Below are 14,911 nucleotides of genomic sequence, written 5' to 3'. Positions count from 1 at the left end.
TCTCTCTCATGCACACACACACACACACACACACACATGTAAGTCTACGTGGTGAATCTGTATTTCCAGAATTATATTTGCAGATACACTCTATTTCACTCAAAAAGCACACGATCTGCAGGCAGTCAATCCGTGTAATATTTTGTAAATACCACTTTGGAAATAGAACCAGTCTGACTCAAGGCTGGGATACAGACAGACTCCAACCTCACACCTTTAATGCATTGTCTGAGCTGAGATGTCAGCTTTTCTTTTAATAAAATCTTAAGTTATCTCGAGAATGTTACTTAAAAGGAGTTCTGGGACTTACATATTAATGAACCAAACTCTGCAGCCCGTTCTAAAAGAGGAAAGACTGAACCATCTAGTTTTTTCATTATACCATTTCAGTTTTGTAACACTTTAATCTTTTGTGTATTATGATCTTATTCTCCACAACCACCTGATGAAGGAGCAGTGCTCTGAAAGCTAATGCTTCCAAATAAACCTGTTGGACTCTAACCTGCTGTTGGGGGATTTTTAACTTTGCCCACCCCAGTCCAACATCAGCTCCTCCACATCACGGATCTCCTTTGTCTAACTTGCCCATTATCTCTCAAAGAATTCGAACAGATTTCTCAGGCGTGATCTCCCCTTGATGAAGCCATGATAACTCAGCCCTATTTTGCCACACACTTCCAACTACTCTGTGATCTCAGTTTTAATAATGGACTCTAAAATCTTACCAACGACTGAGGTCAGGATAACAAGCCTATAGTTTCCTATCTTCTGCCTCTCTCCTCCCCACACCCCACACCCCCCCCTCCCATTAAACAGGGGTATTACATTAGCCCTTTTCCAGTCCTCTAGGACCCTCCCTGATTCCAGTGATTCCTGAAAGATCACCACCAATTCCACAATCTCCTCAGGTATCTCCTTCAGAAACTGGGCTGTAGTCTATCCGGCTCGGATGATTAGAATCATAGAATAGTATCCCTAAAATATGGATACAGGCCATTTAGCCTAACAAGTCCACACCAACTCTCTGAAGAGCATTCCACCCAGACTCACCTCCCACCCCCATAATCCTGCATTTCCCACTTCCCATGACTAACCCACCCAGCCTGCACATCCCTGGACACTATGGGCAGTTTAGCACGACCAATCCATCCTGACCTGCACATCTTTGGACTGTGGGAGGAAACCCACGCAGGTATGGGGAGGATGTGCAAACTCCACACAGTCAGTCACCCGAGGGTGGAATCGAACCTGGGACCCTGGCACTAGGAGGACTGAGCCACCTTCAGATCGTCCAGCTTTTCCAGCACCTTCTCCTCAGTGATGGGCATTACAGTCCCCTCTGGCCCCTGACTCTCTCGATATTGTGGTATGCTGTTGGGGGTCTTCCTCTGTGAACACTGATGTAAAACTCCCATTCAGTTCCTCTGCCATGTCCTTGTTCCCCATTACTATTTCTCCAGCCTCATTTTCCAGCAGGTGAAGGTCCACTCTTGCCTCTCTCTCACCTTTTATATGTCTAAAAATATCCTCGCAATGTTCTTTCACATTACTAACTAGCTTACCCTCATATTTCATTTTCTCCACCTTTATTGCTTTCTTAGATATTCCCCTCTGGATTTTAAATGCTTCTCCATCCAAAATCCAAGACTGGCAGCAGAGGAGGACACTTCAGGCAGAGCGTGTCAGCTCCAAATAGTCTTCATTTTTTTCCTTCACTTTTGTTGTCTCTTTGTCTTTGTTTATCTTCTTCCCTCCGGCCTCCAAACAAATCACAGCCTCAAAGCAGACATCATGACGGGCCTCCTGTGGAAGCCTCAAGCTTCGTGGAGAGGCCTCAGATGGTGAACGCGCCCTAGTGTGGTGGGACAGTCTCTCAGTGTGGTGGGACAGTCTCTCAGTGTGGTGGGACAGTCTCTCAATGCGGTGGGACAGTCTCTCAGTGTGGTGGGACAGTCTCTCAGTGTGGTGGGACAGTCTCTCAATGCGGTGGGACAGTCTCGCGGTGTGGTGGGACAGACAATCTGTGTGGTGGGACAGACAGTCTGTGTGGTGGGACAGACAGTCAGTGTGGTGGGACAGACAGTCAGTGTGATGGGACAGTCTCTCAGTGTGGTGGGACAGTCTCTCAATGTGGTGGGACAGTCTCTCAATGCGGTGGGACAGTCTCTCAGTGTGGTGGGACAGTCTCTCAGTGTGGTGGGACAGTCTCTCAGTGTGGTGGGACAGTCTCTCAATGCGGTGGGACAGTCTCTCAGTGTGGTGGGACAGTCTCTCAGTGTGGTGGGACAGTCTCTCAGTGTGGTGGGACAGTCTCTCAGTGTGGTGGGACAGTCTCTCAATGCGGTGGGACAGTCTCGCGGTGTGGTGGGACAGACAATCTGTGTGGTGGGACAGACAGTCTGTGTGGTGGGACAGACAGTCAGTGTGGTGGGACAGACAGTCAGTGTGATGGGACAGTCTCTCAGTGTGGTGGGACAGTCTCTCAATGTGGTGGGACAGTCTCTCAATGCGGTGGGACAGTCTCTCAGTGTGGTGGGACAGTCTCTCAGTGTGGTGGGACAGTCTCTCAGTGTGGTGGGACAGTCTCTCAATGCGGTGGGACAGTCTCTCAGTGTGGTGGGACAGTCTCTCAGTGTGGTGGGACAGTCTCTCAATGCGGTGGGACAGTCTCGCGGTGTGGTGGGACAGCCAATCTGTGTGGTGGGACAGACAGTCTGTGTGGTGGGACAGACAGTCAGTGTGGTGGGACAGACAGTCAGTGTGGTGGGACAGACAGTCAGTGTGGTGGGACAGTCTCTCAGTGTGGTGGGACAGACAGTCAGTGTGGTGGGACAGACAGTCTGTGTGGTGGGACAGACAGTCAGTGTGGTGGGACAGTCTCTCAGTGTGGTGGGACAGTCTCTCAGTGTGGTGGGACAGTCTCTCAGTGTGGTGGAACAGACAGTCAGTGTGGTGGGACAGACAGTCAGTGTGGTGGGACAGTCTCTCAGTGTGGTGGGACAGTCGGTCTGTGTGGTGGGACAGTCGGTCTGTGTGGTGGGACAGTCAGTCTGCGTGGTGGGACAGTCAGTCTGTGCGGTGGGACAGTCTCTCGGTGTGGTGGGACAGTCTCTCGCTGTGGTGGGACAGTCTCTCGCTGTGGTGGGACAGTCTCACAGTGTGGTGGGACAGTCTCTCGCTGTGGTGGGACAGTCTCTCGCTGTGGTGGGACAGTCTCACAGTGTGGTGGGACAGTCTCACGGTGTGGTGGGACAGTCTCACGGTGTGGTGGGACAGTCAGTCTGTGTGGTGGGACAGTCAGTCTATGTGGTGGGACAGTCAGTCTGTGCGGTGGGACAGTCTCTCAGTGTGGTGGGACAGTCTCTCAGTAATTGTTATCCCCAGAAACCCGTGTCATTGTTACCCCAGAAACCCCTGACATTGTTATCCCCAGAAACCCCTGTCATTGTTATCCCCAGAAACCCCTGACATTGTTATCCCCAGAAACCCCTGTCATTGTTATCCCCAGAAACTCCTGTCATTGTTATCCCCAGAAACCCCTGTCATTGTTATCCCCAGAAACCCCTGTCACTGTTATCCCCAGAAACTCCTGTCATTGTTATCCCCAGAAACCCCTGTCACTGTTATCCCCAGAAACTCCTGTCATTGTTATCTCCAGAGACCCCTGTCACTGTTATCCCCAGAAACCCCTGTCATTGTTACCCCAGAAACCCCTGTCATTGTTATCCCCAGAAACTCCTGTCATTGTAACCCCCAGAAACCCCTGACATTGTTATCCCCAGAAACCCCTGTCATTGTTATCCCCAGAAACCCCTGTCATTGTTATCCCCAGAAACCCCTGACATTGTTATCCCCAGAAACCCCTGTCATTGTTATCCCCAGAAACTCCTGTCACTGTTATCCCCAGAAACCCCTGTCATTGTTATCCCCAGAAACCCCTGTCACTGTTATCCCCAGAAACCCCTGTCACTGTTATCCCCAGAAACCCCTGTCATTGTTATCCCAAGAAACCCCTGTCATTGTTATCCCCAGAAACTCCTGTCATTGTTATCCCCAGAAACTCCTGTCATTGTTATCCCCAGAAACCCCTGTCACTGTTATCCCCAGAAACCCCTGTCATTGTTATCCCCAGAAACCCCTGACATTGTTATCCCCAGAAACCCCTGTCATTGTTATCCCCAGAAACCCCTGTCACTGTTATCCCCAGAAACCCCTGTCACTGTTATCCCCAGAAACTCCTGTCATTGTTATCCCCAGAAACCCGTGTCATTGTTATCCCCAGAAACTCCTGTCATTGTTATCCCCAGAAACCCCTGTCATTGTTATCCCCAGAAACTCCTGTCATTGTTATCCCCAGAAACCCCTGACATTGTTATCCCCAGAAACCCCTGTCATTGTTATCCCCAGAAACCCCTGTCATTGTTATCCCCAGAAACTCCTGTCATTGTTATCCCCAGAAACTCCTGTCACTGTTATCCCCAGAAACCCCTGTCACTGTTATCCCCAGAAACCCCTGTCACTGTTATCCCCAGAAACTCCTGTCACTGTTATCCCCAGAAACCCCTGTCATTGGTATCCCCAGAAACTCCTGTCATTGTTATCCCCAGAAACTCCTGTCATTATTATCCCCAGAAACTCGTGTCACTGTTATCCCCAGAAACCCCTGTCATTGTTACCCCAGAAACTCCTGTCATTGTTATCCCCAGAAACCCCTGTCATTGGTATCCCCCGAAACTCCTGTCATTGTTATCTCCAGAAACTCCTGTCATTATTATCCCCAGAAACTCGTGTCACTGTTATCCCCAGAAACCCCTGTCATTGTTACCCCAGAAACCCCTGACACTGTTATCCCCAGAAACCCCTGTCATTGTTACCCCAGAAACTCCTGTCATTGTTATCCCCAGAAACCCCTGTCATTGGTATCCCCCGAAACTCCTGTCATTGTTATCTCCAGAAACTCCTGTCATTATTATCCCCAGAAACTCGTGTCACTGTTATCCCCAGAAACCCCTGTCATTGTTACCCCAGAAACCCCTGTCATTGTTACCCCAGAAACCCCTGACACTGTTATCCCCAGAAACCCCTGACACTGTTATCCCCAGAAACCCCTGTCATTGCTGTTCCACCATCTTCTCTGCCAGGGTCCCCTTCCAATCAACTCTGGCCAGCTCCTCCCTCTGTCCCTGTAGCTGCCTTTACTCAATTGTAATCCCACTACATCTGATCGCAGCTTCTCTCTCTCTCACGCTGCAGGGTGAATTCTGTCATATTATGGTCCCTGTCCCCTCGGGATTCCGTTACCTGAGGCTTAATCGAAATCTGCAACCCATTCAAAAAGATGATAGCCTTAACAGCAACCTAGGTTTATTCAATACATCACAACAGTTGGATGACACTTTGACCTTTTACTATAAATTCTGTATCTGATGATATTGCCCCACTAGTTACCTGATGAAGGAGCAGTGCTCTGAAAGCTAGTGCTTCCAAATAAACCTGTTGGACAATAACCTGGTGTTGTGTGTTTTTAACTTGAAGCTCCCTAATCAAGTCTGCCTCATTACACATCACAAAATCTAGAACGACCACAAACTGCTCCCATGTGGACTTTCCACAAATTCCTTTTCTTGGGATCCTCACCAAAACACACCAGATGGCCTCCTTCTTTAGAGACCGCAATTTCCCTTTCTACGTGGTTAAAGATGCCCTCCAACGCATCTCGTCCACATCCCGCACCTCTGCCCTCAGACCCCACCCCTCCAACCGTAACAAGGACAGAACGCCCCTGGTGCTCACCTTCCACCCTACCAACCTTCGCATAAACCAAATCATCCGCCAACATTTCCACCACCTCCAAAAAGACCCCACCACCAGGGATATATTTCCCTCCCCACCCCTTTCCACCTTCCGCAAAGACTGTTCCCTCCGTGACTACCTGGTCCACACCCCCCTACAACCAACCCTCCCGTCCTGGCACCTTCCCCTGCCACCGCAGGAACTGTAAAACCTGTGCCCACACCTCCTCCCTCACCTCTCTCCAAGGCCCTAAAGGAGCCTTCCACATCCATCAAAGTTTCACCTGCACATCCACTAATATCATTTATTGTATCCGTTGCTCCCGATGTGGTCTCCTCTACATTGGGGAGCTTGGGCGCCTCTTAGCAGAGTGCTTTAGGGGAACATCTCTGGGACACCCGCACCAATCAACCAAACCGCCCCGTGGCCCAACATTTCAACTCCCCCTCCCACTCTGCCGAGGACATGGAGGTCCTGGGCCTCCTTCACCACCGCTCCCTCACCACCAGACGCCTGGAGGAAGAATGCCTCATCTTCCGCCTCGGAACACTTCAACCCCAGGGCATCAATGTGGACTTCAACAGTTTCCTCATTTCCTCTTCCCCCACCTCACCCTAGTTCCAAACTTCCAGCTCAGCACTGTCCCCTTGACTTGTCCTACCTGTCTATCTTCATTTCCACCTATCCACTCCACAGTCCCCCCGCTCCCGACCTATCACCTTCATCCCCTCCCCCACTCACTTATTGTACTCTATGCTACTTTCTCCCCATCATCTCCCCGATGTGGCCTCCTCTATATTGGGGAGACAGGCCGCCTACTTGCGGAACGTTTCAGAGAACACCTCTGGGACACCCGGACCAACCAACCCAACCACCTCGTGGCTCAACACTTTAACTCCCCCTCCCACTCCACCAAGGACATGCAGGTCCTTGGACTCCTCTATCGCCAGACCATAGCAACACGACGGCTGGAGGAATAGCGCCTCATCTTCCGCCTAGGAACCCTCCAACCACAAGGGATGAACTCAGACTTCTCCAGTTTCCTCATTTCCCCATCCCCCACCTTGTCTCAGTCAAATCTCTCAAACTCAGCACCGCCTTCCTAACCTGCAATCTTCTTCCTAACCTCTCCGCCCCCACCCCACTCCGGCCTATCACCCTCACCTTAACCTCCTTCCACCTATCGCATTTCCAACGCTCCTCCCCCAAGTCCCTCCTCCCTACCTTTTATCTTAGCCTACTGGACACACTTTCCTCATTCCTGAAGAAGGGCTCATGCCCGAAACGTCGATTCTCCTGTTCCTTGGATGCTACCTGACCTGCTGTGCTTTTCCAGGAACACATTTTCAACCAGATATCCCAACCCAATCTAGTCCCACCTGCCAGCACCCGGCCCATGTCCCTCCAAACCCTTCCTATTCATATACCCATCCAAATGCCTCTTAAATGTTGTAATTGTACCAGCCTCCACCACTTACTCTGGCAGCTCATTCCATACACATACCACCCTCTGTGTGAAAAAGTTGCCCTTTAGGTCTCTTTTATATCTTTCCCCTCTCACCCTAAACCTGTGCCCTCAAGTTCTGGACTCCCCCACCCCAGGGAAAAGACTTTGCCTATTTATCCTATCCATGCCCCTCATAATTTTATAAACCTCTATAAGGTCACCCTTCAGCCTCCGACGCTCCAGGGAAAACAGCCCCAGCCTGTTCAGCCTCTCCCTGTAGCTCAGATCCTCCAACCCTGGCAACATCCTTGTAAATCTTTTCTGAACCCTTTCAAGTTTCACAACATCTTTCCGATAGGAAGGAGACCAGAATTGCACACAATATTCCAACAGTGGCCTAACCAATGTCCTGTACAGCCACAACATGACCTCCCAACTCCTGTACTCAATACTCTGACCAATAAAGGCAAGCATACCAAACACCTTCTTCACTATCCTGTCTACCCGAGACCCCACTTGTGATTGATTTAATTTCATTTCTTACCAGCAAGGCAACTCTGCCCTTTCTCTGCCATTCTACCTGTCCTTTCTGGAGAATGGGTATCTTTGGATATTTAGTTCCCTGGCCTGATTCCATTGCTGTCACATCTCTGTGATACTCACAGAAGTATTGTTGCCAAACAAACAAGCCTGTGTCTTGATGGTAGCAGATAAGAAATGCTCTGATAGCAATGCAATATCATCGCACTGAAACATTAACTCTGTTTCTCTCTCCGTGATACCTGACCCACTGAGTATTCACTGTTTTCACTTCAAATTGTCTCGAACACTGAGTATTCATTCCATTATTACCTGAGTGAGTAAAGGAACCTGATTTCTCCTGTTTCCTGTCATGAGCAGATACACTTGTCTTGCTCTTTATCTTGATCGAGCTGAGTGCACTCACAGAATCTACAGGCAAGAGAACAAGATCAGTTCCTGATGAAGGGCTTTTGCCCGAAACGTCGATTTCGAAGCTACTTGGATGCTGCCTGAACTGCTGTGCTCTTCCAGCACCACGAATCCAGAATCTGGTTTCCAGCATCTGCAGTCATTGTTTTTAACAAGTTCAGATCGACAGGCATTCCCACAATTCCACGGTCGGGTGGGGGATGGAGAAGTAGAATGGACATTTCGGAAAGGACATAGGTGTCAACACTTCAGGGTGCAGAGCAACAGAGAGTGAGTCAGAGAAACTTTCAGAGGAAGGAGCTGGAGCTTTTTTTTTTAAGGGTGAGGTGTGATGTGGAGAGCAAGCAATATCCAGTTGGAATTTCTAAAGGGAAGTTATAATCAAATCAATCCCGATCTTATTGAATGGTGGATCAGACCCCAAGGTCCAAGTGCCCTGCTGTTGCTGCCTGTTTGTTTATTTGTCTGAGTAAATCTCTGACACGCAGAGTTTAACACGCCAAACTGATACTGAAAGTAGGACTGTCTATATCCTCCTCCTATTATGATACAAAGATATTGTGAGTTATTGATTACACATAACAATCAATCTCCATTCAAGAGTTGAGAGCAAACATGGAAATGGGAAATTCCTAACAGAACATAGAACATTCCAGAACAGTACAGGCCCTTCGGCCCTCGATGTTGTGCTGCCCTGTGAAACCAATCTGAAGCCCATCTAACCTACACTATTCCATTCTCGTCCATATATTTACCCAATGACCATTTAAATGACCTTAAAGTTAGCGAGTCTACTACTGTTGCAGACAGTGTGTTCCATGCCCCAACTACTCTCTGAGTAAAGAAACTATCCCTGATATCTGTCCTATATCTATCACCCCTCAATTTAAATCTATGCCCTCCTGTGCTAGCCATCACCATCCGAGGAAAAAGGCTCTCCCTATCCACCCTATCGAACCCTCTGATTATCGTGTCGCAGTTAAGTCACCTCTCAATCTTTTTCTCTCTAATGAAAAGAACTTCAAGTCCCTCAGCCTTTCCTCATAAGACCTTCCCTCCATACCAGGCAACATCCTGGTAAATCACCTCTGAACCCTTTCCAAAGCTTCCACATCCTTCCTACGATGTGGTGAACAGAGCTGAACACAACACTCCAAGTGTGGCTGCACCAGAGTTTTGTACAGCTGCAGCATGACCTCACAGCTCCAAAACTCAATCCCTCTATCAATAAAAGCTAACATACCATATGCCTTCTTAACAATCCTATCAACCTGGGTGGCAACTTTCAAGGATCTGTGTACCTGGACACCGAGATCTCTCTGCTCATCTACACTCCCAAGAATCTTACCATCAGCCCAGTACTCTTCATTCCTGTTGCTCCTTCTAAAGTGAATCACCTCACACTTTTCCACAATAAACTCCATTTGCCACCTTTCAGCCCAGCTCTGTAGTTTATCTATGTCCCTCTGTAACCTACAACATTAGATTAGATTAGATTACTTACAGTATGGAAACAGGCCCTTCGGCCCAACAAGTCCACACTGACCCTCCGAAGAGCAACCCACCCCTACGCATTCCCCTACATTTACCCCTTCACCTAACACTATGGGCAATTTAGCCTGGCCAATTCACCTGACCTGCACATTTTTTTTGGACTGTGAGAGGAAACCGGAGCACCCGGAGGAAACCCACACAGACACGGGGAGAACGTGCAAACTCCACACAGACAGTCGCCTGAGGCGGGAATTGAACCCAGGTCTCTGGTGCTGTGAGGCAGCAGTGCTAACCACCTAGCCACCAAGCCGCCCACACCCTTTGTCACTATCCACAACTCCACCGACCTTGGTGTCGTCTGCAGATTTACTAACCCACCCTTCTACGCCCTCATCCAGGTCGTTTATAAAAACGACAAACAGCAGTGGACCCAAAACAGATCCTTGTGGTACACCACTGGTAACTGGACTCCAGGATGAACATTTCCCATCAACCACCACCCTCTGTCTTCTTTCAGCAAGCCAATTACTGATCCAAACTGCTATATCTCCCACAATCCCATTCCTCTGTATTTTGTACAATAGCCTCCCATGGGGAACCTTATCAAATGCCTTACTGAAATCCATATACACCACATCAACTGCTTTATCCTCATCCACCTGTATGGTCACTACCTCAAAGAACTCTATACGGTTTGTGAGGCACGACCTACCCTTCACAAAACCATGCTGACTATCCCTAATCAACTTATTCCTTTCTAGTTGATTATAAATCCTATCTCTTATAACCCTTTCCAACATTTTACCAACAACTGAAGTAAGGCGCACTGGTCTATAATTCCCAGGGTTGTCTCTACTCCCCTTCTTGAACAGGGGAACCACATGTGCTATCCTCCAGTCTTCTGGCACTATTCCTAGAGACAATGATGACGTAAAGATCAAAGCCAAAGGCTCTGCAATCTCCTCCTTGTCTTCCCAGAGAATCTGAGGATAAATCCCATCCGGCCCAGGGGACTTCCCTATTTTTATACTTTCCAGAATTGCTAATACCTCCTCTTTTGAACCTCAATCCTATCTAGTCTAGTAGCCTGTATCCCAGTATTCCCCTCGACAACATTGTCTTTTTCCAGTGTGAATACAAAAAAAAATTCATTTCGTGCTTCCCCTATCTCCTTTGAACTCCATGCACAACTTCCCACTACTATCCTTGATTGGCCCTAATTTTTCTCCTGTCATTCTTTTATTCCTGATATATTTATCGAAACTTTTAAGGTTTTCCTTGATCCTATCCGCCAAAGACTTCTCATGTCCCCTCCTGGCTCGTCTTAGCTCTTTCTTTAGGTCTTTCCCAGGTTACATGTATCTCCAAATAGGAATTCATATCTCCCAAGCACTGACAACTCAGTGTACACCATCTCTCAAACGAACCCCAGACTGTATTCCAAATCATTATCTTCTGAAAGTGATTTTATCTGGGTGTCATTGTCTGGGCCCAGCATTTATTGCCTGTCACTAGTTGCCCTAGAGAAGGTGGGGCTGAGCTGCTTTCTTGAACTGCTGCAGAACATGTGCAGTGGGTAGATCCACAATTCCCTGAGGGAGGGAATTCCAGGATTCTGACCCAGCAACATCGAAGGAACAGCAATATATCTCCAAGTATGATTGTGAGTGGTTTTGAGGGGAACTTGCAGGGGGTGGTGTTCCCATGTATCTGCTTCCTTTGTCCTTCTAAATGGAAGTGGTGATGGGTTTGGAAGGTGCTGCCTGAGGATCTTTGGTGAATTTCTGCAGTGCATCTTGTAGATGGTACACCCTGCTGCTACTGAGCGTCGGTGGGGGAGGGAGGGGATGTTTGTGGATGTGGTGCCAACCAAGTGGGGGCTGCTTTGTCCTGGAATCAGTGAGGAGGAGGGTTTAAGATTTACAGACACAATGATAAATGGAGACTGTTAGAATGAGGAGTGAACTGAAAAGTCCATTTGATGTAGACAGACATACAAAGCCTTAGGCAGGGAATTCCAGGATTTTAACCCAGCAATCTTTAAATGAGTCAATTCAATAACAGCATCCACTATTTCCCATCCAACGTCCAGGGTTCAGGATTACCTTACACAGTGTTGAATGATTCCGAGGGCTTCGGTAGACTTAGCAAGCTGGAGGAACTGTGGCAGATGGTGATCACTATGAGGAGCAGTGAATTCATCCAAATAGCCCTCAGAAAGTTGCATCAGGACTGTCCCAATTTCACAGCAAATTGGAATGATTTACATGAGGGAACTCAATCTAATTTGCAGATGACACTCAGCTGGGTGGGAGGGTGAACTGAACATGACGAGTGAGTGAGAAAATGCATGAAGGTACAGTATACTGTGGATAAATGTGAGGTTATCCACTTTGGGAGCAAAGACAGGAGGCAGGTTATTATCAAAATGCTGATAGTTTGGGAAAGGGGGTGGTGAAATGAGACACTTATCTCCTTGTTCACCAGTGCTGACCTGAGGAAGGATGCTCTGGCGATGGAGGGAGTGCTATAAAGTTTTCCCAGGATGATCCCTGGGATGGCAGGATTAATGGATGATGAGGGATTAGATTGGTTAGAACAATATCCACTGAAATTTAGAAGAATGAGGGGAATCTCACAGAAGTCTGTAAAATACTAACAGCACAGGACAGAGTAAATGCAGGAAAATTGTTCCTGATGACAGTCTTGTCCAGAACCAAGTGTCACAGTCCACAGGGTTTGCCATTCCGGACTAAGGTGAGGAGAAATGGCTTTTCCAAGCAAGTGGTAAAGCTGTGGAATTACTATCACAGAAAGTGGCTGAAGCTAAAATATTGAATGTTTTTAAGAAGGAGTTAAATATAGTTCTGAGGGACAAAGGGATCAAAGGGTGTGGAGAGAGGGTGGGAACAGGGGACTGGGTTGGCTAATCAGACATGATCATATTGAATGGGGCAGCAGGATTGAAAGGCTGAGTGGCCGACTCCTGCTGTTGTGTTCAATACAAGTGGGGGCATAACTGAAGCATTTTGAGTGATATGGAATAGTCAGAGGCTGAAGTCAGGCTTCTTGAAGAAAGTGAGTATCCTCCCATCACGTGTCCTTGCCTTGTCCCACAACTTACCACTCTTCATGGACTTCCCCTCCTTTGGAATCTTCTCCTGAGTCACAGGGGAAGGGGTTGACTCAGCCTGAGTTGGGGAAGGCAGCATTTCGGCCTCAGCAGACTTCTCTGGCACCACATCTGTGAATTCAGACAATGCACAGCGTTAGCTCCTCACCATCCTGAATCCCTTCACAGCCACACAATAGGCTGACGTTTTTACAATGAGATCACTAAAGCTGAGAGGGTTTCATTAAACGTGACAAACTATTTCTACACAGGAAGAACAAAGAACAATACAGCTCAGGAACAGGCCCTTCGGCCCTCCAAGCCTGTGCTGATACATTTTGCCCTTCTATACTGGATGGGCTGCTCAAAACGGTGGACTTACAAAAAACTGGATACTAAACAAAGCATGCTGGGAAATCGAGCCAAGCATTAGCCAAAAGTGAAATAAACAAGCTACAGAGCCAGCCAGGCTGCAGCTGCAGACAGTAGAATAGGCAATTGACCCAGCCCATTCCGAGGGCAATAGGAAACGTTGAGTTGTTTTCCAGAACAAAGGGGCAACTCACACCCATATTTCGGAAAAGCTACCTAGGCTACACACCCTCACACCTTCAGGAATGGAGGCTCAAGAATCACCCCACCATCAACACACCAATGTTTGATTAGGCCTGATCGATCAGTGTGATCAAGCTTTGATCGATCCATTTGGGAGGAATCAAAGACCCTCCCAAAGGGGAGAGAAAGCTTCCAGGTGTAAGAATGACCACATCACCACCATTGGGAGAAGCAACCCAAGGCCAACCACCAGAAAATGGAGACGACCCAGGGACAACTGGGAGAAAACAACCAGCCTATCATTTCCATGTGGATCAAGGCCAGGATCCAGTGTGCTGGGATATAACCATCCAGGGTTATAGTTATAAGATAGTTAGTTAGAGTTATAGCATTAATTGTCAGTTCATAGTGTATTTGTTATTATAATATTAATTGTATTGAAACAGATAAAGATAATTTCTTCTTACTGTTAAGAGTCGACCCTAAGTTACTTGCTGAAAGTAAGGGTCAAAACACACTGTGTGGCAGGCGTAACAATACTGAAACTGTCTTCCCTTACAGGATCCGTATCCCTGTATTCCCTTTCCTATTCCTGTTTTTATCCAGGTGTTTCTGGAATGTTGCTATTGTGTCTACTTCCACCACCTCCTCAGGCAGCTCCTTCCAGGCACTCCCCACCCTTTGTGTGAACATCTTGTCTCTACATCTCTTTTAAACTACCCCCCCCCCGCCCCCCCTAACCCCCCCCCCCCCCCCCGCCCCCCCCTAACCCCCCCACCCCCGCACCTTGAACCCGTGTCCCTGAGTAATTGTCCCCTCCATCCTGGGGAAAAGCCTCGTACTTCCCACACGATCCATGCCATTCACAATTTTATAAACTTCTGTCAGGTCGCCCCCTCGAACTCCTGTGTTCCAGTGAAAACCAACCCAGTCTATTCAACCTTCCTTCATCTCTAAAATCCCCCCATGCCAGGCAACATCCTGGGAAACCTTTTCTCTACCATCTCCAAAGCATCCAAATCCTTCAGGGAGTGTGGTGACCAGAACTGTGTGCAATATTCCAAGTCTGACCAAACTAAAGTTTTATAAAGCTGCAGCATAACTTGTCCATCTTTATTCTCAATGCCCCCTCCAATGAAGGCAAACATGCCATAGACCTTTTTCACTAGCTTATCTACCTGCACTGCCACCTTCGGTGATCTGTGGACCTGCACACCCAGAGCCCCTGCATAGCAATACTCCAAAGGGTTCTGCCATTCACTGTATAATTCCCACCTGTACCTGACCTTCCAAAATACATCACCTCACACTTATCCGGAATAAACTCCATCTGCCATCTTTCTGCCCATGCCCCCAACTGATCGATATCCTGCTGTGTCCTCTGACAATCCTCCTCACTATCCACAACTGCAGTAATCTTTATATTGTCTGCAAAACTTACTAATTAGACCAACCACACTTCCTCCAAATCATTTATGTAGACCATGAACAGCAGACGTTCCAGCACTGACCCCTGGCACACCACTAGTCACAGCCCTCCATTCCAAACAGCATCCTTC

The 14,911-nt window shown here is 48.1% G+C and overlaps 1 protein-coding gene across 3 annotated transcripts in view; it reads right to left on the bottom strand.

Moving 5' to 3' along the window:
• Window positions 1-14,911, bottom strand: part of spef2 (sperm flagellar 2) — a 714,991-nt gene that overhangs the window by 570,941 nt on the left and 129,139 nt on the right. For all 3 annotated transcript variants that reach the window (XM_072592835.1, XM_072592845.1, XM_072592854.1), the window contains exons 19-20: window positions 12,810-12,929; window positions 8,093-8,191 (exon numbers count right to left, since the gene is read on the bottom strand). In XM_072592835.1, the coding sequence (XP_072448936.1) occupies window positions 8,093-8,191; window positions 12,810-12,929 (219 nt within the window). The remainder of the gene's footprint in view (window positions 1-8,092; window positions 8,192-12,809; window positions 12,930-14,911) is intronic.

This window comes from Chiloscyllium punctatum, chromosome 2, assembly GCF_047496795.1.
Source record: "Chiloscyllium punctatum isolate Juve2018m chromosome 2, sChiPun1.3, whole genome shotgun sequence".
Classification (NCBI taxonomy): Eukaryota; Metazoa; Chordata; class Chondrichthyes; order Orectolobiformes; family Hemiscylliidae; genus Chiloscyllium; species Chiloscyllium punctatum.
Note: the sequence above shows the minus strand (reverse complement) of the source record. Positions and strands in the feature narration are given on the sequence as shown.